This window comes from Fusarium fujikuroi, chromosome FFUJ_chr03 (assembly GCF_900079805.1).
Source record: "Fusarium fujikuroi IMI 58289 draft genome, chromosome FFUJ_chr03".
Classification (NCBI taxonomy): domain Eukaryota; kingdom Fungi; phylum Ascomycota; class Sordariomycetes; order Hypocreales; family Nectriaceae; genus Fusarium; species Fusarium fujikuroi.
This window is the reverse complement of record NC_036624.1, coordinates 3,724,280-3,745,153: the sequence shown is the minus strand read 5'-3', so window position 1 is coordinate 3,745,153 and position 20,874 is coordinate 3,724,280. Positions and strand designations below refer to the sequence as shown.

At 48.4% G+C, this 20,874-nt stretch overlaps 9 protein-coding genes; 3 read left to right on the top strand and 6 right to left on the bottom strand.

Annotated features, from left to right (window-relative positions):
* Positions 1-23: 23 nt before the first annotated feature.
* On the bottom strand, positions 24-370 carry FFUJ_03251 (probable dolichol phosphate-mannose biosynthesis regulatory protein; the record flags this gene model as incomplete). XM_023575077.1 has 2 exons in its annotated part: positions 24-209; positions 314-370. The coding sequence occupies 2 exons, from the start codon at positions 368-370 to the stop codon at positions 24-26; spliced, it is 243 nt and encodes an 80-aa protein (XP_023428320.1).
* A 551-nt stretch (positions 371-921) lies between these two features.
* On the top strand, positions 922-3,528 carry FFUJ_03250 (related to CWC22-involved in mRNA splicing; the record flags this gene model as incomplete). The annotated part of the gene is made up of 1 exon (XM_023575076.1): positions 922-3,528. The coding sequence occupies one exon, from the start codon at positions 922-924 to the stop codon at positions 3,526-3,528; it is 2,607 nt and encodes an 868-aa protein (XP_023428319.1).
* Positions 3,529-3,838: 310 nt separating this feature from the next.
* On the top strand, positions 3,839-4,157 carry FFUJ_03249 (uncharacterized protein; the record flags this gene model as incomplete). XM_023575075.1 has 2 exons in its annotated part: positions 3,839-3,989; positions 4,042-4,157. 2 exons carry the CDS (start codon positions 3,839-3,841, stop codon positions 4,155-4,157), a joined length of 267 nt encoding a protein of 88 aa, XP_023428318.1.
* Positions 4,158-4,696: 539 nt separating this feature from the next.
* On the top strand, positions 4,697-4,924 carry FFUJ_03248 (uncharacterized protein; the record flags this gene model as incomplete). XM_023575074.1 has 2 exons in its annotated part: positions 4,697-4,826; positions 4,875-4,924. The coding sequence occupies 2 exons, from the start codon at positions 4,697-4,699 to the stop codon at positions 4,922-4,924; spliced, it is 180 nt and encodes a 59-aa protein (XP_023428317.1).
* A 1,347-nt stretch (positions 4,925-6,271) lies between these two features.
* On the bottom strand, positions 6,272-7,630 carry FFUJ_03247 (uncharacterized protein; the record flags this gene model as incomplete). XM_023575072.1 has 4 exons in its annotated part: positions 6,272-6,613; positions 6,670-7,134; positions 7,195-7,314; positions 7,586-7,630. The coding sequence occupies 4 exons, from the start codon at positions 7,628-7,630 to the stop codon at positions 6,272-6,274; spliced, it is 972 nt and encodes a 323-aa protein (XP_023428316.1).
* Positions 7,631-8,403: 773 nt separating this feature from the next.
* Positions 8,404-9,926, bottom strand: FFUJ_03246 (uncharacterized protein; the record flags this gene model as incomplete). XM_023575071.1 is given in 5 exon segments in its annotated part: positions 8,404-8,651; positions 8,698-8,812; positions 9,514-9,771; positions 9,780-9,796; positions 9,851-9,926. Coding segments are annotated over 5 exon segments (714 nt in total).
* A 618-nt stretch (positions 9,927-10,544) lies between these two features.
* FFUJ_03245 (uncharacterized protein) lies at positions 10,545-10,843 on the bottom strand (the record flags this gene model as incomplete). XM_023575070.1 has 2 exons in its annotated part: positions 10,545-10,732; positions 10,789-10,843. 2 exons carry the CDS (start codon positions 10,841-10,843, stop codon positions 10,545-10,547), a joined length of 243 nt encoding a protein of 80 aa, XP_023428315.1.
* A 1,721-nt stretch (positions 10,844-12,564) lies between these two features.
* FFUJ_03244 (related to tRNA dihydrouridine synthase) lies at positions 12,565-14,115 on the bottom strand (the record flags this gene model as incomplete). XM_023575069.1 has 2 exons in its annotated part: positions 12,565-13,938; positions 13,987-14,115. The coding sequence occupies 2 exons, from the start codon at positions 14,113-14,115 to the stop codon at positions 12,565-12,567; spliced, it is 1,503 nt and encodes a 500-aa protein (XP_023428811.1).
* Positions 14,116-15,222: 1,107 nt separating this feature from the next.
* Positions 15,223-17,641, bottom strand: FFUJ_03243 (related to BNI4 Bud neck involved; the record flags this gene model as incomplete). XM_023575068.1 has 4 exons in its annotated part: positions 15,223-15,270; positions 15,325-15,713; positions 15,760-16,675; positions 16,754-17,641. 4 exons carry the CDS (start codon positions 17,639-17,641, stop codon positions 15,223-15,225), a joined length of 2,241 nt encoding a protein of 746 aa, XP_023428314.1.
* Between the last annotated feature and the right edge of the window lie 3,233 nt (positions 17,642-20,874).

The following is a 20,874-nucleotide window of genomic DNA, read 5'->3' as shown; positions in this document are numbered from 1 at the left end:
GTATATAATCGACATGTCGTCGTCTAGTTGGCCTTCTTCGCGGCAGCCTTGGCTTTTGCAGCCTTCTTCTGGTTGCTCCGAATCATAACCATGCCGAGGAATGAGCCAACAACAGCGGAACCGAGGAGGATGATAATGACGGGGATGCGAATGGCCCAAACACGAGGGGGGAAGAAGTTCTGGAGAGGGTGATCGTCGTCGACAAAGGGCTAATCAATTGTTAGTTGACAATGTGTTCAATACCTAAGCTGGGTGCACATAGATAGGTAGAGGTGTATAGTCGCATCAAGCTGAGAAATGAGGGGCATCTTACCATGAGCAGAGTCCAGATGGTGTAGTAGGTGAAGACGACGGAAGCGGCCACGAGCATGGCGAGACCGACGATTTTGTCCAACTGCAACAAGAATTATTATGTTAGTAAAGTTGAAGCACCACGAGGGGCTGCCACGATGCCCCGGTCTGAAGCGCGTAAAGGGGACAGCGTGTAAATCAGGCATTGATAGGTGATGCTGCTTACCATTGTCAAAGATGCGAAAAGCGAGCGAGCGTAGTCTTTGTTGAGCAGAGATGAAGATTGAGGCCGAGAAATAGAAATAAAGGAGTGTAGTGGCAGTATCTTTTGGTGGTGAAATGGTTGCTGTCAAAAAGTCCAGTTGGCTTTAGGGACGCTTCAGGAGGCGTGACGACTGAAGGTGGAGCGCCACAATTGCACAGCCACATGACCTTGGAGCTCTAAACGTGGCTGAACATCTTTTTTCAAACTTAACCTTACTTCGCGCGCGACGAAGCTACGACGACATCTTCCTCGGCTCGCAAAGACTTTCACTCTCTCGCCCCCGCGCCATCGAAATTCAGGACGCAGTAATTGGTACGGCATAATAAATCGAGCGCGACTGCAACTGCGAGTGCAATTTTCTGACGATGGCTTCCGCCGAGGTCGATCTCCCGCGTCGGGACCGCGATCGTAGCGACAAGCGTGATGGCGATTCATATCGTCCTGCAAGAGACCAGCGATCAGCCTCTCCCAGGCAAAAACGAGAAGCTGTCCCTGTACGAACCGAAGAGGAGAAACAAGCGGCTGCAAAGGCAGAGTACGAGAAGCTTCTCACGATGCGATCCGGCGGTACATATATTCCACCCGCTCGACTGCGCGCGCTCCAGGCCCAGATCACGGATAAAACGAGCAAGGAGTATCAGCGCATGGCATGGGAGGCGCTCAAGAAGAGTATCAATGGTCTGATCAACAAGGTCAACACTGCAAACATCAAGTTCATCGTTCCCGAGCTGTTTGGAGAGAATCTGATCCGAGGCCGCGGTTTGTTTTGTCGATCCATCATGAAGGCCCAGGCTGCCAGTTTACCATTCACACCAATTTATGCTGCCATGGCTGCTATCGTCAACACCAAGCTACCCCAGGTAGGCGAGCTCCTGGTTCGTCGTTTGGTCATGCAGTTCCGAAAGGGATTCAAGCGAAACGACAAGGCTGTCTGCCTTTCCTCGACTACCTTCCTGGCGCATCTCATCAACCAGCAGGTTCAACATGAAATGCTCGCCGGTCAGATTCTTCTTCTCCTGCTTCACAAGCCGACCGACGACAGCGTTGAGATTGCGGTTGGTTTCTGCCGCGAGGTTGGGCAATATCTGGAGGAGATGCAGCCGTCTATTGCCATGGCTGTATTTGACCAATTTCGAAACATTCTGCACGAAGCCGATATCGACAAGCGAACCCAGTACATGATCGAAGTGTTGTTCCAGGTGCGCAAGGACAAATTCAAGGACAACCCAGCTGTCAAGGAGGAGTTGGATTTGGTGGAAGAGGAGGATCAAATCACGCATCGAATCGAGCTGGAGGGTGAAATTGATGTGCAAGATGGACTCAACATTTTCAAATTCGACCCGGAGTGGGAGGAGCATGAAGAGGCGTACAAGAAGCTGAAGGCTGAGATCCTAGGCGAAGGTAGCGACGACGAGGATGACGAGGATGAATACGAGAGTTCGTCCGAAGACGAAGAGGACGAGAAGACGAAAGCCATGGAAATCAAGGACCAGTCTAATGCCGATCTGGTCAACCTACGAAGGACTATCTATCTCACTATCATGTCTAGTGCCGATCCTGAGGAAGCTGTTCACAAGCTCATGAAGATCAATCTCCCTGCCGGTCAGGAACCTGAACTTCCCTCCATGATCGTGGAGTGCTGTTCACAAGAAAAGACGTACACCAAGTTCTTTGGTATGATTGGTGAGCGCTTCGCCAAGATCAACCGACTGTGGTGCGACCTGTTTGAGCAGGCTTTTGCCAAGTACTACGACACTATCCATCGATACGAGAACAACAAATTGCGCAATATTGCGATGTTGTTTGGTCACATGTTCGCTTCAGACGCCCTGGGCTGGCACTGTCTATCTGTCATTCACTTGAACGAGGACGAGACCACATCCAGTAGCCGTATCTTTATCAAGATCCTATTTCAGTTCATCGCAGAGGAAACCGGTATGCCCAAGCTGAGGGCACGTATGACAGACGAAACCCTGCGCCCCAACCTGGAAGGCCTCTTCCCCAAGGACAACCCCCGCAACATCAGGTTCTCCATCAACTATTTTACAAGTATTGGCATGGGTGCTCTCACAGAAGAGATGCGAACCTACCTACAGAACATGCCCAAACCTGCTTTACCTGCACCCCCTGCGGCTGATTCAGACTCTGATTCAGTTTCAAGCTACTCGTCGTACACGGGCTCTTCTTACTCGCGATCTCGATCTAGATCGCGGACACCACGTAAGGTTGCTGACCGAGGAAGATCTCTTTCTCGGTCTCCTGATCGAAGAAGCCGGGGACGTTCATACAGTTCGTCGCGATCAAGGTCATACTCAAGATCTGTATCTGCACGAGGAAGGGGACGCAGCGAGTCTCGCTCTGCAAGTCCTCCCCGGCGAGGACGTCGTTACGATAGTGAGAGTCGCTCACGATCTCCTGCCCCACGAACTGGTAAGGGTCGGGCTCGCAGCGCCTCATACTCATCTCGAAGCCGTTCCCGTACACCTCCACGTCAAGCACGTGGACGCAAGGACTCCTTCGCTTCGGAAGGACGATCACCGCTCCCTCCAGCTCGAGATGGGCGAAGCCGCTCATATGATTCCCAGAGCCGATCTCCTTCTCCTGTGAGAAAACGGGAGAGGTCATACTCTGGCAGCCCACCTCGACGAGGCAGACCGCGTGGAAATGCCGGTCCAGCCTCACATCGGCGCAACAGCTCTTCCGTCAGTGATGAACCGCGAGATGCTGGCAAGCAATACAGTCGCTCTCCTTCATACGATTCGCGATCCCCGCCTCTAAGAAGAGCCAGGCCAGACAGCGTATCGCCCCCACCTGCGCGCAATGGTCGCCAAGCCTCATACTCGCGGTCACCTACCCCCCCGCGCCGTGGGGCAAAGAAGTCTTTGAGCCCTGTGCCGCCAAAGAGGAGACGTCATAGCGATAGTGTTTCTCGGTCACCGCCACCGACGAAGCGAGGACGAAGGGGAAGTTGAAGGGGTTACTCATAATTAGAAGACCAGATGAAGGAGTTATATTATCAGCAGTACTACGAAAATTGTAAGCTTTTGAGGCCTAGCGGCATTGTTATTGGGATTTCTTCAACGGTGAATTTCATGCTCTTTGTTGGATGCGTCATGGCAAAGTGAATAGTTTCATGCTTCATAAAGGGGAGGTCCCTGGGTGAAGAAATAGTGACTTTTCTATGAATATAAATACTGTTGACCCCTGGAAATTCATCTCAGATCCTCAGCTATCCCGCTTCTCCTATTCTTTCTATCTGGTAAACTCGTCACATTCATCAGTATGCAAACTCCCCCAGGATCCAAGGAACCGCCCAAGCCCAGCAACAACTTCACTGCATTTGGCATTGGGATCATCATGATGGGCTCAAAGACGAGGAACACTAAAGCTCGTATCGGAACTATGGCTCTTGGTAGCGTCGCGATCGGCGTTGGTATGTCTATCAGGCATGTTTTGCGGTAACAGAGTGACTGACTTGTATTTAGGAAGCGCTGGCTTGGAAAAGCTGGACATTGACTTGAATCTGCTCGCGACTAGATTCTCAACAGTCTTGAACATGGAGCATTCAAGCGTTGAGACTACGAATCCATTTGAGGGTTGAGTTAGGGCTGGGATAGGCGGATATGATGGATGTGCTCTATGCTCGACCAAAGGAGTTTGTCTTTTCGTGCCTTTAGTGTATTGAAGAAGTAGATGGTTTTCGGAGGGAATAGATCTGAATATCTGAACATATGGGCCAAAAATATAAGGAGAATAGACGGTATTGTCCTCAAGTTACCTTTGCATCGGAGAGATACAGAAGTCAACACTTCTTAAAGCCATACACTTTACAAAGTATCCTGATCTGAGGAAGAGGTCATTGGTAGATCTGATGATGCTCTGATGTCGACGTTTTATTACCTAAAATCTGCAACCACCCGATAGGCAGGTGTCTGGGCTTTGTTCGTTGAAGACCTTGCACGTTGATGGTTACAGCATAACAAAGGAAGATTTGCGGTGACAACACGAAAAACAGTTCTTTTTTTGTTATGAAATGAGTGATGTGAGGTAATGACATAAGTTATTGATTCTCTGTGTCATCTATTTATTCTTCTTTGTAGGAAAACTATCTGTTTAACAGCACACTTTCAAACCTACATCATGGAGCTCATCGCCATCTGCCTTACCGCTCTTGTCATAGGTTTCCTTCTGATAGGAAACTCGCCAATCCAAATGCCACCAGAAGCCTGGGGCTACGCTCTTGCTACGGTATTCTTTACCGTTATCGGAGGTAGATCGGCCATCATACCACACGAAGTCTCGTACTGACTATAGGTAGGCGCATCATTCTTTGGTCAGATCATCCATACGGCCCTTCCAGAGCTTTAGAAAACACATGAAACCTCCGGGGACTACTTTGAACATCTATCAAGGGTCTTTTATCACAGCCGAGGCAAGTTCAGGTTCGGCATCTATTGTGACCGGCAGGGACATTGTATATCTTGTCTTGATCTTCGGGATGAGGGTATTCGAGCCCTTTTGAGAATGTGGCACACTGGGCTTGACAGGAGAATGAAAAAAGATGAGCGGGGAGTCGATTCTTAGGGCATAAAGTAGACAAGACAGTAACGTAAATATCATCAAAGTAATACATACTGGTAGACTGCATAGACATAGAGGTTAACTGAGACTGAACGAAATCATTGACCATATGCTTACGCAAAGCGATAACCCTGTTTCCTAACGAGCTCGGCTCCATAATTCTCCTGGCATGCTTTCTTCAGATGACTATCTAAGTAAAAGTCTGTAGATGCTGTGCCCGGATGTAGTAACTATGGTTGGTCTTGGTTTCACAAAGGCAAACATCTTGAGACATAAAGCAATAATATCGGGGCCAATGAGGGTTGCTTATGCTATATGGCACAGGGACATCAAGTTCCATCGGAGCGATGCAGGAGAATATGTCGTGTTCCTGTACTGTCTCACACGGAAGCATACCGTTAGCCATATGCTCGAGCTTGGTTCTGGAATCTGTCCGGGTATCAAACTCACAAATAATGCAACCGTATTGACACTGCACAATTGGCTGGTCTTAGCTTCCAGAGGAAATACCATCTGTACTGACCCATAACACCGCGTGAAGGTGCCAGCCGTCGTCATGGTACCTCCACTTGGGTCGCGAACAAGCTTCTCAGGCATCCCTAAGATTCCGTAACCTGGAGGAGCAGAAGAAAAGGAAAGGGTGGCTCACGCCAAAGAATGGTTCAAGAAGAAAGCGGTAATCTCGCGCCAGTTACAATCATCAAGAAGTAAAGAAGAAGAATAAAGGGTGGCTCACGCCAAAGAAGTTGCAAGGTGAAGCGTGTTAGGCCTCAGCCAGAAGAAGATCTCTTTTAGAAGAAGAATTGGTGGCTCGTGCCAAAGAAAGAAGAATGGTGAAAGTGTGGCTCACGCCAGGAAACTGATTGACGATGGATGTTAGGCGTTTGATAGAAGAAGAAGGGTTTCACCGATGAGAAGAAGAAGAAATGTTGTTGAAGTTGTGGCTCACGCCAGAGAAAAGAAGAAGAACCCTCTCAAAAGAAGGAGAAGAAGAATTGTTGGCTGGCACTAAAGAATCTGCTTGATGGTTTTAGGCGTAGGACAGAAGAACAGGAAGAATTCCTCCAAAGAGAGAATGGTGGCGATGGCGATGGTGATGGCAATGGTGGCGTAGCTGGTAACAGCATGGCACGATTAGGACATTGAGGAGCCATGACCCAGCTCAGTACCTCCAAGCCTGGTTCCCCGATACTCGTTCTTGAACGAGATCTCACGAAGCATCATCTTCAAGAGACCACCGGCGTACGCCTCCTCTTTAGGAAAGATCTTGTCGTCGCGGATGCGCTTTTTTTTGTAGAAATCCTCATCCTTATGGAGATCCTTATGCTCGGGGAAGACATCACCATCATCCAAGATCTCGCCTCCACTGTAGGAGTAAACGCTGAGGCCCCTCAGAGTCTCGAAGCGTTGAACTGGCTCGCCGGTACGACTTGACTGAAGCATGTCCACGAGGTTGACACGAGTTGGACGCATGACCTGATTTTACCGTGAGTTTATGGTTGAAAATGGCAACGGTAAAGGATGTCACTTACTGTGTGTGCTTCGCTGAGAGAAGTTGGCTCGGATAAACCGATGATTTTGAACATCTTTTTCCAGTTTTGCAGATTTTCCTCATCCTCGCCAAAGACGTAGTTGAACTCCTGGACAAGCGCGATGCGAAAATTGTACCAAGGCTCAGTGGCCTCGTCATCAGACCAGTCGAAGTGATCACACATACGATAGAACTCATCGAAAAAGGGCTTTTGGCGTTGGTGATCAAACCCTTTGAAGTTGGCGAAGTACAGGTCCACAGGATGGTCTGTATATTCCCTACCGGGCATTTCCCAAGGCACGAAGTGATAGAAATCACAAGATGCGCCTCGGCGGCAGTGGCCTTTACGAAACTTGCGGCACAGCCGCTTGAAGTTACGGTCCCTCCTGGGAGCCTTGGGTTCTTCCTTGACTGCAGCAGCAGCAGCAGCAGCAGCAGTAGCAGGCCGGAAGAAGTCGTCTTTAAGCTGAAGATGTTGTCAGTAGGTAAGAGAGATTTGGCAAGAGGCTGACTTGTAATATCATACCCGGCGAAATCGCATCAGCTCACGCTCAACGTGACCCTGCGGGACTTCACCCTCACCCTCAGCATTGGGCTTATTGTCGTCCTCGGGCGACAAGGAAGCGACACCCTTTTGTTTGTCATTCTATGACGTCGACATGTTGGATATTCCAGGCAGGTTTGTTTGGTTTGTTGTGTGTTGTGTTGTGTTGTGGCTACCTGTTGAAGAAAGAAGAAGAGAGAAGCAGAGCAGAAGACGAGATCAAAAATAAGAACCAGTGCGAAACCCTAGGGCACAAGGTAGAGAAAGATGCCTAAGGCAGGGCACGAGGTGTAACAGTGGCAGGCAGTGCGTGACAGTGATTCAGCATCACTAGATACCTAGGTACCTATTCTTCGCAGTGGCACTGCATGACACGAAGCCTCAATGGGTGCGCTTCTGCACCCATTATCGACGGCATGTTCACTTTCGAAGTGCATACGGCTGGGATCAAAAAGTCATAAGGTTTGTTTAATGATGCACAGCTTTCAGATCTGCGCAATCAGCATGAAAGGGAAAGAATACAGAGACTCTATTCCATAGAGGTAGAGTTAGTTAAATATACAGGATAACCACTTGTATGTGAATATATAAAATCGAGAAGGTGTTGAGAAAACCGGGAGTGTCAAACTAATAGCCACCAACTACGTCTAGCACCAAACCTGAAATCGTTCAAGGATATCAAAGAATATGACTTAGGCTTTTACGACAATTTGAAAACTGCGATTGTGTACCCTGTTGCCCTTAATGCCCGAGTGTTCTGCAACACTGTCACCTTACGATCTGCCTGCAACATCAAGCATCCTAACTACTGATAGAACGTATGATAGATACCAAGCACTGTACGAGCATTTACAATGCCATTTAAGGTAAAGACACCAGTAATCTTATACAGGGCGGTAGAGCTCGACTCGCTAGCTTTCGTTCTTGTGGTTCAAACAGGCACAAAGATATGCATAGGGGGATACCTGTTAGACAATGGGTTCGTTTATCTTTATTGGAGATGAGAATTATCCATTGTCATCTATCAAACTAACAGTCATCTAGGATCAAAAGATATCCAGAGCATTGGCAAACTTTGTGCAGCCAGTCGATCGAGATAGGATGTGCATAACCGATATCCATCATTCACTAGCCAGACGTGTACTTATCCCCTAATCCGTCGCCTCAGGTTTTCTTCGACTGAGAAACCATTTACTCAGCATCGTCTACCTCGTGGGTGCCATCAGTTTCCTCCTGATCTCCGTTGTCGTTGTCTCCATTACCCTGGCCCTTAAGCTTGGCAGCAACACCACTGCCACCCACGACAACTCCGGCGGCCTGAACGACACCATTGACAACAGCAAGGCCGAAGCCTCCAGCACCAGCACTCTGAAGAGTGGCGAAGGCGCTACCAGCTATGACACTGCCAATGCCACTCTGGGTACCAGCGGCAGTTGAACCTCATATAGAGTTAGCATATGTAAAGAAAAGCAAGAAGAAACTTACCAGCGACAATGCCACCGGCACCAAAGCCTAAGCCAGCCAACACGGGGGTTACAGCAACAGCGGGGGCTATGACCAGTACTGCTCCGGTGGCTATCATTGCTGTTGAGGTCATATTCTGCAGAAGTTGCATTTTCCGAGTCCGAGTGGGAGACTACATTTCATGGTTAGCCGGTGTCTCGAGTCGACTGTGGTTTCACTCACTCACAAGATGGAAAGAAGATAAGTGGTCGATAGTCCAAAATGTGTCAGTGTTCTTGGGTGTTTTGGGATAAGAAAAGAAAAAGAATCAAAAACGAAGGCAGTGGAGGAATATTACTTTAGACAATAACCAGCTGGCAGGCAACTGCACTGTTGGTTCATTCACTACCATCTAGTTTGGTAGCCCAATCCGCGACCTACCTGGGGCTGTGCAAATAACAAAGGCCCAGTGAATGCGGCCTCATGTAAGTGAGTTTCTCCGCAACCAACGTCAAGCAATTAATTCATGACGCTCTCTCATTGACGGTATGTCCAACTCGAACAAGGAGCATGGCTGGCCCATCAACTGGAATAAGTAACCTCCGATTCGGCCTTTCAATACTTGACATAACTTGGAAAATCAATTGAAACATATTACCTACCTGATCATCCCCAATCATGGACCGGGTCTCTAATGGTTCCGAAGTCTTAAAGAATCAAACACCGCCTCGGTTTGCAAGCCCTATGCTTCTCAGTTAAGCATCCACAGACATTTATCAAGCTGTTTCAAAAGATCATATCCTCAATTTAGGGCATTTAAGAGGATGTGACAAGTGCCATTTACTGGCAAGGCTATACCTTCATTTCTTTATCCTGATTCTGTCCAGTGTTATCCTCTTGATCACTACCATCTGCCTTGGACCCGTCTGCATTATCTAAAGATTCAGATTTACAATGCTTGGCATCATGTTTCCACTTGGAAAATATGGAACCAAGACCGACCCCAATCCCAGTCCCCCGTACAAAACCATGAATGGCGGCAGTGCCTAAGCCGCCAGTTGCATATGACTGACAAATCACAAAGGCGCTATTGCTCACGACGTCCTCAGTTACGGTCTGGATACCCCAGCAGCAAGTGATCCTTAGAACAAGTCAGTAAAGCTGCCGTGGACATGGAATGTTTAATGAAACCAACCCGCAGAGACACCTTCTGTAGTAAACCCGACTGCTGAAATAGCGGGTGCAACCACGAGACCAGGTGCAATAACCATTCCAACTCCGAATCCCATGGCCAGTGTGGATCCCGGAATCTCTTTTACATACTGAAGGGTGCTGTTGGTTGCCTCGTCCTCCTGTCAGCATATGACTGTGAATGCTAGGGTGCTCAGCGACACTCACCGCCAACAGAATCGACTTGACTGATGGGAGCATGATAGCTGTTTCTGATTTTGAATCAACGGATCCGGTTTCTTAGAGATCGATGGAGTTTGGTTAGGATGTTTCCAAGTTATGGATGAGAGTGTTTGAGATGAGAGTCAAAAAGCGTGTTGGAAGTTGGTATAGGCCGTCATCGACACTGAATGACAGACAAATGCGAAGCTAGAGTAGCAACACGTCAAAATCTTCACCGAAAGGGTCACACATGCAATAGGCAAACACCGCAGATAGGTCACATCCTTATTATTAGGTGGCGAGGTTGTGTGCGGTAAGGAGAGGTACCACTCTATGTGATTCAAGTGACAATTATACTCTGTAAAAGTGTTCAAATGATCCAAGCGCACCCATAGATACTATGTGAAAGCCAGTGTCAGACTTTCAAGAACAGTTGCAAAGACTGAAAGCTGTTGTCCTCTCCTCTCTCAACCGGTACAAGTGAAATCCCTAGTCTCCTACGGTTGACCGAAAGCTGAGTACGCCAAGCGCCCAAAGACATAACAAACAAAGGCAAAAATCATGCTGACTGCTTTTACCAAGATCCCAACTCCAAAACCACCCATGGCAGCACTCTGGAGAGTTGCAAAGAGGCTTCCAGTGACAACATTACCGATCAAGCTCTGAATCCAAGCCGCGAACGATCCTTAGTGAGGCCCAAGTTAACACAGTAAACTCTTCATTTTGAGAGTATTTACTAACCTAGTAGTTTGGATGTAAAGCCAAAAGCCTGAAGGATGATTGTGAACCATGCCATGGAGAGAATGCTGTGCCAGTACTTAAGAGGGGGTGAAGCAATCTGACGTGAGGGGCAACGAGGCAGTTGTGAGTTCGGTCTTCTGAAGGCTGTTGCTAGTTTCTTGTTTTTTCTTTTTGAGACGAAGGAGTTGTAAGTAAGAGAAGATATTTAAGCTGGTGGTGGGATCAAGAAGGGACTCATACCTCAAGTCAGGCAGTGACGTTGACATTGGCACTATTACCTAGACTGTTTGGCTTAAGGTGACTTATCTCAGTTGTCGGAGTTTTGGTCTTTGTTTCTTTGTATGCATAGGCAAGCGTTCTGTAACGGTCATGTTGAATTTGCACAAATTCAAGATGCATCAAGACTGCAGTTCTGCCTCAATACGCTAAGAAACAAAATAAGGGAGAGAAACAAACAGCAAGGCTCTAAACACCTTCAATTGATAACAATCCGCTCAAAAGTAATCACTCAAGAGTTGAAATATTCAAAGTTAACAAAGATATTCATAACATTATGCAACACATGCCACCCATAAAGAATGCCACTTAACAGATATTTTATCAAAGGTTCAGGGAGAGCAGAAGATAGAGTCAAGTATTTTATTTCCTGGGATTCGTTTTGGGACAATCCCAGCTAAATACAAAATATCGATGACTTTCCAAGGGTCAAGGATAATACCTAACATAAGGAAGCCCAAATCTGATATGGCGGACTCATACTAACTATCCTTGCCATCTCAAACATAGCATAGAAACTTGACATTGCGAAAAGTAAAGAAGGCCGGTTTCTCTAGGGAATGGCAAGCTCCATGCTGATCGCAGAAAGTCCCTCCATAACACACCGTGGCAGCTCTAAGGAATTCAGAAAACTCGCTTCTAAATAAAGCATTGTCCGTCAGACTCCGAGCCCAAGGCGAAAGGAAACCTAAATGATATTTGATTAGTAGATTCCATAGTACAAGGCACAATTCTCTACTAACTTTTCCAAAAATTCAGTGGTAATCAAGCCTGCAGAGTACATATCCCTCAGCAGATGCCAAATTTGCACTGGAAGCACTGGCATGTTGTCCATAGTCCAGATTCAGGGGTTGGCGAAACTTAGTATATGGGCGGTGTTGTGGTAGAGATAGTAATGTCTTGGACTAAGGCTTGTTTCTGTTGGGTAGATAGTGTTCCTGCGTGGATGATAGAAGATGAAGAAGAGAAGACAGACCTGAGATGGTGAGAAGTTGTATAAGGGGCAGGTCAAGGCAACTTTCGAATAGATGTCTGCTCTAATGCCTCGCTGCCTCACCTTGGGAGTGCAACTCGTTATAATGCCTTCTGTTTGTTTCAAACAAATTCCAACGTGCAGTTACCCATGTAATGCACTTCTTTCTTCTCATTTGTGCCTCTTGATATAGTACATATCCAGGCAAATAAATACAGTAACAAAGAACAAAAAGCAAACACAGTGATAAGTACTATCCATATTTTATCCTGGCCTTGTGTATAACCTTATAAAGAGGCTACAGATGAATTTGCAACACTCCTTATGGCTGTTTATCTTGAATGACGAAGAAGATCCTTTCATCGTTGTCTAGTTCCACTACCTCATCTGCCTTGCATTTTAAACTAGATATATAGAATCCAAATCATCATTGCGAGAAGCCATGTCTTTTAATCTATTCTAAACATTTCACCCCTATACGCCATCTAATGAACTCATTATAATCATAACTCTATCCCGCCAAAGCCTCACCTCTCGTGCCTTGATATCTTCCTGTTTACCCTTATCCCCCTGTGTGCCTTGACCTTATCCTTCTTACTCATAGTCAAAGCTCCCTTCTTGAACGCCTCGTTTGGTAGAGGTCGAATGATCGGTTGAACCACCCACCAAGGTCTTCGGCATCGCCTTTGTGTGCCTACTGAGCTCTCAGTTTCGGGGGGATCCTCCTCGCCCTCAGCCAATGGTGTCTCCGCCACGCTCTCGCCATTGGTGCGCTCGTACTCAATGAGACCTTCTGCAACCTTGCGCTCCACAGCAGATAGTACACGCTCGTAAGCTTCCATGTCGCCAGCTCGGCTCTTGGCTAGCATGTCTCGCACGTCGGTGTGCTTGGAGACAAAGTGCCGCAATAGATGGAAAAGGTGAGGTTGCATGGCTGACATGTTGGGGCCCTGTTCTCCCTTCTTGCCTAAATCCTTTCTTCGCTTCTTAGACGGTGGCTCACCCTCAACTGTCTCGCTCTCGTTCATCCATTCAGTATCATCACCAGGCATGAAGAGTGGTCGGCGCTCGATGTGCTTCTCTCCAAAAACGTGTTCGTGTAAGATGTCCATGTATCGTCTGAACACAGCATCAACTCTGTAACCCCCTTTTCCATCTTTCCCTCTCCAGTACTCTCGTCCCTCCTCTCCGACGGGTGGTGGCTTCGAGAAGATAGCTGGGTCGCTGAGGTTGCCCTCGGCGCTCATCACGCCATCAGCTCCTGTAACCTCGAGGCACTTCTCGATATCTCCCTCCTGAAGGATATTCCCATTCGCAAAGATGACTGTCTCCTTGGGTAGGCTGTCTCTCAAAAATCGAATCATCTTCCACTCAGCCAGGCCCGTCAAATGTCCCTTCTGCTCCCTTCGTCGGCCGTGGACAGTGAGGATGGATGCGCCAGCCTTGAGGACATTCTGCGCGTATGCCAGGGTCTCCTCCTTCGTGTCCAGGATTCGAATCTTGGCTGTCACAGGCACAGACAACTCCTTATGCAAAATGTTGATCAAGCGGAAGATAAGATCCTGGTCTTCCTGTAGGAAAGCACCATACTTTCCCTTTCGCGCGATACCTTGAGGACATCCGAGATTCAAGTCAACAGCATCGCAGAAAGGGGCGACTTGCTTAGCGGCAGAAAGGAGCGCTTCTGGATCGTTGGCGCAGAACTGGACGAATAGCGGTCGGTCGATAGAAGGGTTTCCGTCAAGCCAGGGAGTTGCGCCGTCGGGTTTAACCGATTGGAAGTGTGCCTTGCGATACTTGTCGTCCTGCGAAAAGAGTCGAGCGTGGAGCATGGGTGTGTAGGCAAGAAGACTCTTCTGTTCGGTGGGGGAAATGAAACTTCGAGTCAACATGCGCCAGGCCTGAGTTGTCAGTCAATTCGCACATTATCAGATCGAGCAATAACTTACAAATTCAGACTGATCTACCATAGGCGCAACGATGAACTTGGGGCTTCCAATAGACTCGTAGAATGCTCGTCCTTGCAGCTTGGTAGGTCGCTCCCCCGCGCTAGTGGGGTTCTGCTCTGTGGTCGTCATTGTAGACATGCGCTGTGCGAAATAGACAAATCGGGGGGTTGAAACAGAAAGATGGAGATGTCCCGGACTCTTCAAGAGCCAGGCTCGTCGTGTTAATCGATCCAGAGTGCTTAACGAGACGTGGCGCAAAGTGGTTTAGAGAGAGTGCTCACAAGTTTTGTATGACCACTAAAATAATTTTTTCCCAGTTTTTCCTCTGAGTAATGTTACGGCCCGGATGTGGGGGTGGGGGACGATTGTGGCTGAAGAGATCGCGGGGACCTTGAGGCTTAAGCCTTATTTCCGAGAGATCCAATGGGCGGGTACAAGGCACAGGTACATGTACATGTACATGTACTCCGTACCATTTCATTCTTCTCTCCTCATGTACCTCCAATAGTGGGTCCAGCCTGTTTAAAGGTGCCAAGCAACCCCCTCCACCACAAATCATGTACAGTACTAAAGTACCCTTCCCTTATCTGTAAATTGATTCGATCCCCTGAATCAAATGAAGATCAAACAAAATCTGAAGTGTTACATACACGCAATCGAGATTAATGATCATGTTAAAGCCCCTGATGCCTACATCCGAAAGCCAACTCGGGAATAAACCTGAGCACTTGTACTGATGCGCTGAAAACAAGGTAAAGTATTGTCTCAAACATTCACAGGGCGACGTAAAATGTTCCGACCAGTTAAAACTTAATGATGTATCCATTCCATTGATTTTTTTTTTCTTTGGTTCATGTCGACAAGACTAGCAAATGATGTTCTGTGAATTAACGCAGTGTTCCCGTTTCAATGGTTACACGGCTGCAAGCCCAGAAAATATGTATGTATGTAATTTCCATTACGCTCCATTCCTCGTCGGTCCCAGATGAAAAGAAAAGAGAGATGAAGAAAAGCAAAATTAAAGAAATGTATGACTCTTTGGTCTAAATTCCACATGACATGTAGAGACTGGTTAGAGTGATCAACACCATTAACACCGTACAATGCTGTCCCAAACGCCCAAGCGGTTAATATGGTTGCTTGCAATACAAGATTCCGGCTTGATCTCCGGTATCAGTCAAGGAAACAAAACACTGCGCTAACAAGCTTCGCTCCTCGTGGTGGGCATTGCCATCATCAGAAAAAGTGCGTGTAAATCTTTGAGTTTTCGTGAACCTCCATTTCCTATAACCTGTTAGCAACTGGTGTGCCGTTGTCATTCTCGACGTCAAAACGTACCATCTTGAAGGTGTTCAGCTCCTCTTTGATCTGCTGCGCAAGCATGGGAGTCAATCGGTTGCAGGTAGCAATCTCACCACGACGATCGTACTCCTGACTAGGCCAAGTATCGTGGAACACAATACGGGGCGAGAAAGTAGCGTTACGCTTGGTAGATCCATGAGGAGTGTTTGGTGCGCTCTTGCTGTCCTGTCGTAGCCTCAAAGCGGACATGAAGTAGTCTTCGCTGCCAATAGCAATCGACCCAGTTCGGCGATGGCCCTGAGACTCGTCATTGGGAGTGCTAGGGGCACTGGAGTTCGGGGAATCGGTGACAGCCGGGACGCTGGGGAGATCAAGGCCAGGAGAGGAATCAGCAGGACGGATAGAAGGGCTGGCTGAGCCAGGGCCTACAGACTGTTAGCAGGAGAATTTGTATAAAACCTTTTGACTTACGCTTCAGGATTCCCTTGCGCACGGCAGCAAGCACCTCCGCACGTTCCCTGTCGCCTCCGACAATACTCTTACGCGAATTCGAGTTGTCAGTTCCAGAGCTCCCAAGACGCTCAGCAATCTCAGCACCCAAATTAGTATCGATCGAATTGCGCTCAAGATGGGGGAAGGTATCTGTCTGTCTGGGATCGGCCGACACGTTAACTCGTTGAGTCTCAGCCTCGACAGTGACCATCGACACAGCAGCCTGGCTGGCCTCGGGCTTTACAGGTCCATCAGCAGGTGCAACTCCAATCACTGACTTGGGTCGGAAAATTCCAACAAAAGATCGGCCACCCTTCTTCATACCTCGGCCCATCTTTCGAATCATGATGGAAGCCGATGACGCTGTCGAGGATATGGAGAGGTTATCGGTTGAGCCACCAAAGAATCGGCCACCATAGATACTGTGTCCGAGGCCTGCAGCCTCCTGCGCTTCCGCAATACGTGCTTGTTCGGCATCGTAGGCTTCGTCGGCCGTTGGATCCTTGTGCAGCTTGGAGGGTTCTGTCTTATCAGCTCCCTCCCCCTCATCAGCATTGCGGAAATCGGCTGCGCTTCCAAATGAGAAAGCGCGTCGCAGTCTGGAGGTCTTGCTCTTGGATTTGCGTCCTTTATCCTTGATAGCAGCAAGCTGTTTAGCCGCGGGTGAGTCTACTTTACCCGCACCTGACGCATTAGAAAATCCGTCTTCAGCGACCTCGCTAGCCATGGTAGCTGGTCTAGAGAGAGGTGAAGGGTTTGTAGTGCGTTTAATCGCATCGGAAGACGATCCTCGAGGTGGGATGTTGACCTTGGCGTGATCTTGCTTAGAAGTGATTTCGCTGTTTGCCTGGGAAGAGGGGTTTCCAGTGGGGGCAGACACATTACGGTTGGCAGACTGCAGAACATCCCTGTTAGCATTCAAGTTTTACCACCCATTGCTGATTGGATAGTGTTTCAAGGATCGTTAACTTACCGAGGATGGTCGAGAGTGACTGCTGCGGCTGGAATTTACACTCTCAGAACTTCCGTTGCGCGAGTGTGCGGCAGCGTTAGTAACAACACGCAGTGTTTGAGAATTTCCGTCTGCTTTGCTCTTGTCTTGCGTAGCAGGCTTCGACAGGTCAGAATCGGCACGAAGACTTCGACGGCGGGATCGGTTTGAATCATCCATGGGAGATTGAAGAAGTTGCATATCATCCATAGATGTGCCAGGCATAGCATTATAGAAGCTATTCGGTCTGTTTGGAATCGCTGAGCGGGCAGGATTGGGGCCATTATAGAGTTGAGTTGCAGTAGGCATTCCATTCACTGGGACAGCTGTGCTCTGAGAACGCCCGTGCTGACTTTGTTGAGGAGTAAGTGACCGTCTATACCTGTCAGGTGCAGCTTTGCTGGAAGAAGTTGGAGAAGTTGGTTGTGTAGGGCCAGCAAGGAAGGCAGAATGAGGTCGAGGAGCAGGCACAATGTTTCGTCGCTGAGGAATGGCAGAATCATCACGAGCGCCCGTTTGACCAACGCCCATGACATTGTATTGCACGTTGGTAGCTGAGGAGCTAAACTGGCGTCCGCCGTAGTTGGCGTTGTGGTTATAGTTCCGCGTCGGTTGACCTTGCGGTTGCCAAGATTGTGTATGGTTCAGGGTCGGTGTGCTAGTGAAAGCGTATTGCTGGACAGGAGTCGAACTACCCCGGTAGCCAGTGGGAGAGGGAACAGCATATCTTGGGGCTTGAGCCGCCGCCGCATACTGATGGCCAGCCTGGCCTTGGTTATTGGGTATCATGCTTGTTGAAGAAGACGGTCGGGTCTGGAGCATTGTAACCGTTGCAGTTTGCTGGGGAAAGGTCTGAACCAGAGCAGCCATAGTTTGCGTTGACGTATAACGAGCAGTAAAGCAGCCGTCAACAACAAGCGTGACAACGAGAGTGCCTGTTGAATACCTTCGGTCTTAATTCGAAGGGATCGGACGAGGTCGGTTCGAGATGCAGTATGTTTGCACTAATAAAAGAGCAACTGTGGCCAAGATTCATGTCAGCACGGTTTCTACTAGACACAGCCTGCAAAGGCCAAAGAATGGTTGAACAATCCGGATATCCCTTCTTAGATTGCCTTCCCGCAGAGAACCGAGAGAGATTTGCGTAACCACCTACCTATTTTTTTTCCTGTTATATCTTTATGACAAACGAAAGAAGATGAGGAGGCTGTGATTAAGGACGCCAGCGACCAGAAACAAAGGGAATTGATCGTGCTGAGAAAGCAGCTCACTATTACCGTGAGCAGACTCTGACTCCGCTACGAGACAAGATATGCTTATGGGGATTGGGGACAAGATCAAGAGTCGTGACAGACAACTTGAATCTCGACCTAGTTGCAACGGAACATGAGAGGGTCGTCGACAGCTCGGGGCAATGGAACGGTGAAGTAGACGAGTGAGGCGAGGCAACAAAGTATTACGGAGTTCGCTCGCGAGATGAGGGCTATGATCGACAGGGCAGGCAAGATTTCCAGTGGTCGAGAATCGTCACAGGGATCTGGAGAGAGCAGAAGCGAATGGCTAAGCAAATGCAACTGCGGATAGAACGCTACAAGTGTCGAGGTCTGAGGCCAAACGATCACAGGTGACGATGGAAGTATAATGTGCAAGATCGAAAGATCGAAAGCGTTCGAAGGGTTCTGGGAGATTCGGGGCAAGCGACGGCCGAGAGAAAGGGGGTACGGCAATCTGGAGAAAGTCGAGCCGGGGAGACGAGGGGCAGAGAAGGCCAAGATGGCGATGGGTTACGGTGATGGCGATAATGAGGAGGAGAATAGAAAGGAAAAGGAAGAAAAGACACCTGAACAAGGAGAAACAACGAGACGATGAGATGAGATGGTGAAGAAGTCAATCTGTTGTTCAGAAAGTGAGGTGAGGTGATTGAGAAACCTCAAGAGCCTACCTAGGTGGGTACGTAACTCGTGTTATCCACACGCTAATAATGCATGGGATGGTCCTAGTCGGACTTGCAGAAAAGGGACCCCGGTGCAGAGGCTCCCTACAGTGGACTGCAAAGTTTGTTTTCTACAGGGCACAGACAGCGGTAGAGTCCCTATAATTTAGCGGTCCAAGACCCAAATTCCGGGTACACGACCACCCCAACGCGGCCCATCGTGGAAGTGATCTCGGACATGCAACCCTTTCGACATGAACGTGACAGCAGTGTGGTTGCAATCTAACGCCTATTCAGAAGATAGCCTCGAATGAGGATTGATCGCTAGGAAGGAAGAGGCAAGTGACAGCCGCGATTCATCTATCTCACTCAAACATCCATCGGCTCTTGGTCTTCAGCTTGATCACGATAATCATAACACAACCTCACGCGTTCAAAGACAACGTATCAGGCTGGTAACCGTTCCGTAGTCCTGAAGATACATAAGGTATTGTCAGCATGCAGGGGACAAGGGGCAAGACGTCGTAAGCCAGTTCTCTCCGTCCGTCTTGTCTGGTCTGGTCTGGTCTGGTTGCTGTTGGCATCTCAAGATGGTCGATATTCACACATGCCTCTCATGCACCCGCACTCGTCCTAAACACGAGGTGCTCGTGGAGCCATCCCAGGGATTCCCCAAGTGAAAATCCCGCAACTCCCAGGAGACTTGAGCGGGTCTTGTCAATGCCAGAAGAGCCAGTACGTTCACCATTGGTCACCGCTGCACTAAGCTAGCAGGGAGCCTAGTTCGGTAGAGTGACCACGTCGAGAGTCTCTCATCTCTCGCTCTGTTTCCTGTTGTGCTTCCTAGGCTGTCGCGAGAGAGGCAGAGAGCATTGATCCAGTACATAACAAACTCCTGTCCGTGCTAGTTTGATGGCTTTTGCCTGTGCTTCCTCTGCTGCATTGCCCAGTGACCAGCTGACGGGACCGGGAAGGGCTCAAACATTGGTGCTGTTTCTGTGCGAGGCTATATTGGTGCTTGAGATGAAGTCCCTGAATTTCCTACTTTCCGTCCCGTCGTCGCTTGTCGGTGGTCCTACGTTTGTTACCGTCTCAAACTAGGAGACCGAAGCGGATTTCGGGGTCTTGAGAAGGAAAAAAAAACCACCTCACAACAGACAGCGACTACGGGATACATACTCAGGGGTATGACCGTTTTCCGGCCGCTGCACAAAATACCTGCGTGTACAGTACAGTACAAGACATACATACACATCCATGAATTGGATCAAAGCAAGGGACATTCAGGGGATAAGCCTGGCTTAGTAACTGATCCACGTCAGACGTGCCAATCACCAATGAGCATCATAGACGTTGAGAGGATCAACATTGAGATACGATTGATTTTCACGCTTTAGCTCCTTTAGGGGTTCGCGCTTGTGTGTGTCTCGTCTGGAAAGGGTCATGGCTTTTCTCGGCTGTTTCTTTCAGGTTGTGACTTTTGAGCCGGACAATTGATAGCTAATGTTAGATCGAGCCAAACAGTCTGGTATCGCTTGGCGTTGTGTTTAACATAACCAACAGCTCTTGAAGCTATTATGGCGATATTAACAAATATGTAATCAATCTGGCAATGACTCGCCGTTTACCAAACCAAAACAAAAAAAAAAAAAAAAAAAAAAAAAAAAAAAGGGAAACAAATATTATCTCAGTCTTCCAGTCAACAAGATTACCCAGTCGAGATGTGTGTGAACCCACTCAGCTGCTGAATGAACTTCTTTTAACTCGGTCAACTTTCAGCAACTCAACTCTTATTGTTCGCCCTGCAAGATACGAAAACACCAATTGTTCCTTCAGCCGCAACCATTCTCTTCAAGTGCCCGCAGTTCTGGGATTCCTCAGGCATATGATCGAGGCCGTTGGCTCGATGTCGGCAGAGAGAAGCGTCTCATGGCTTGCAGTCTGCAGTAGCTTCTGCAGGATGCGTGGGATCTGACACCAAACATCCGATAAGTTCAACTGGTCCAGTATTTTCAACGGCCACAGCGGGACACTCAAAAAGAGTTCCCATGGGCCGAAGACGCGAGTCCAGTGGATCTCGAAGCAAAAAAAAGAGGCCAATCTCATGCATGATGAAATCGTAGACGAGCCCTCGACTTCTGATAGGAGGAGATTTGACAAGACATGTTTT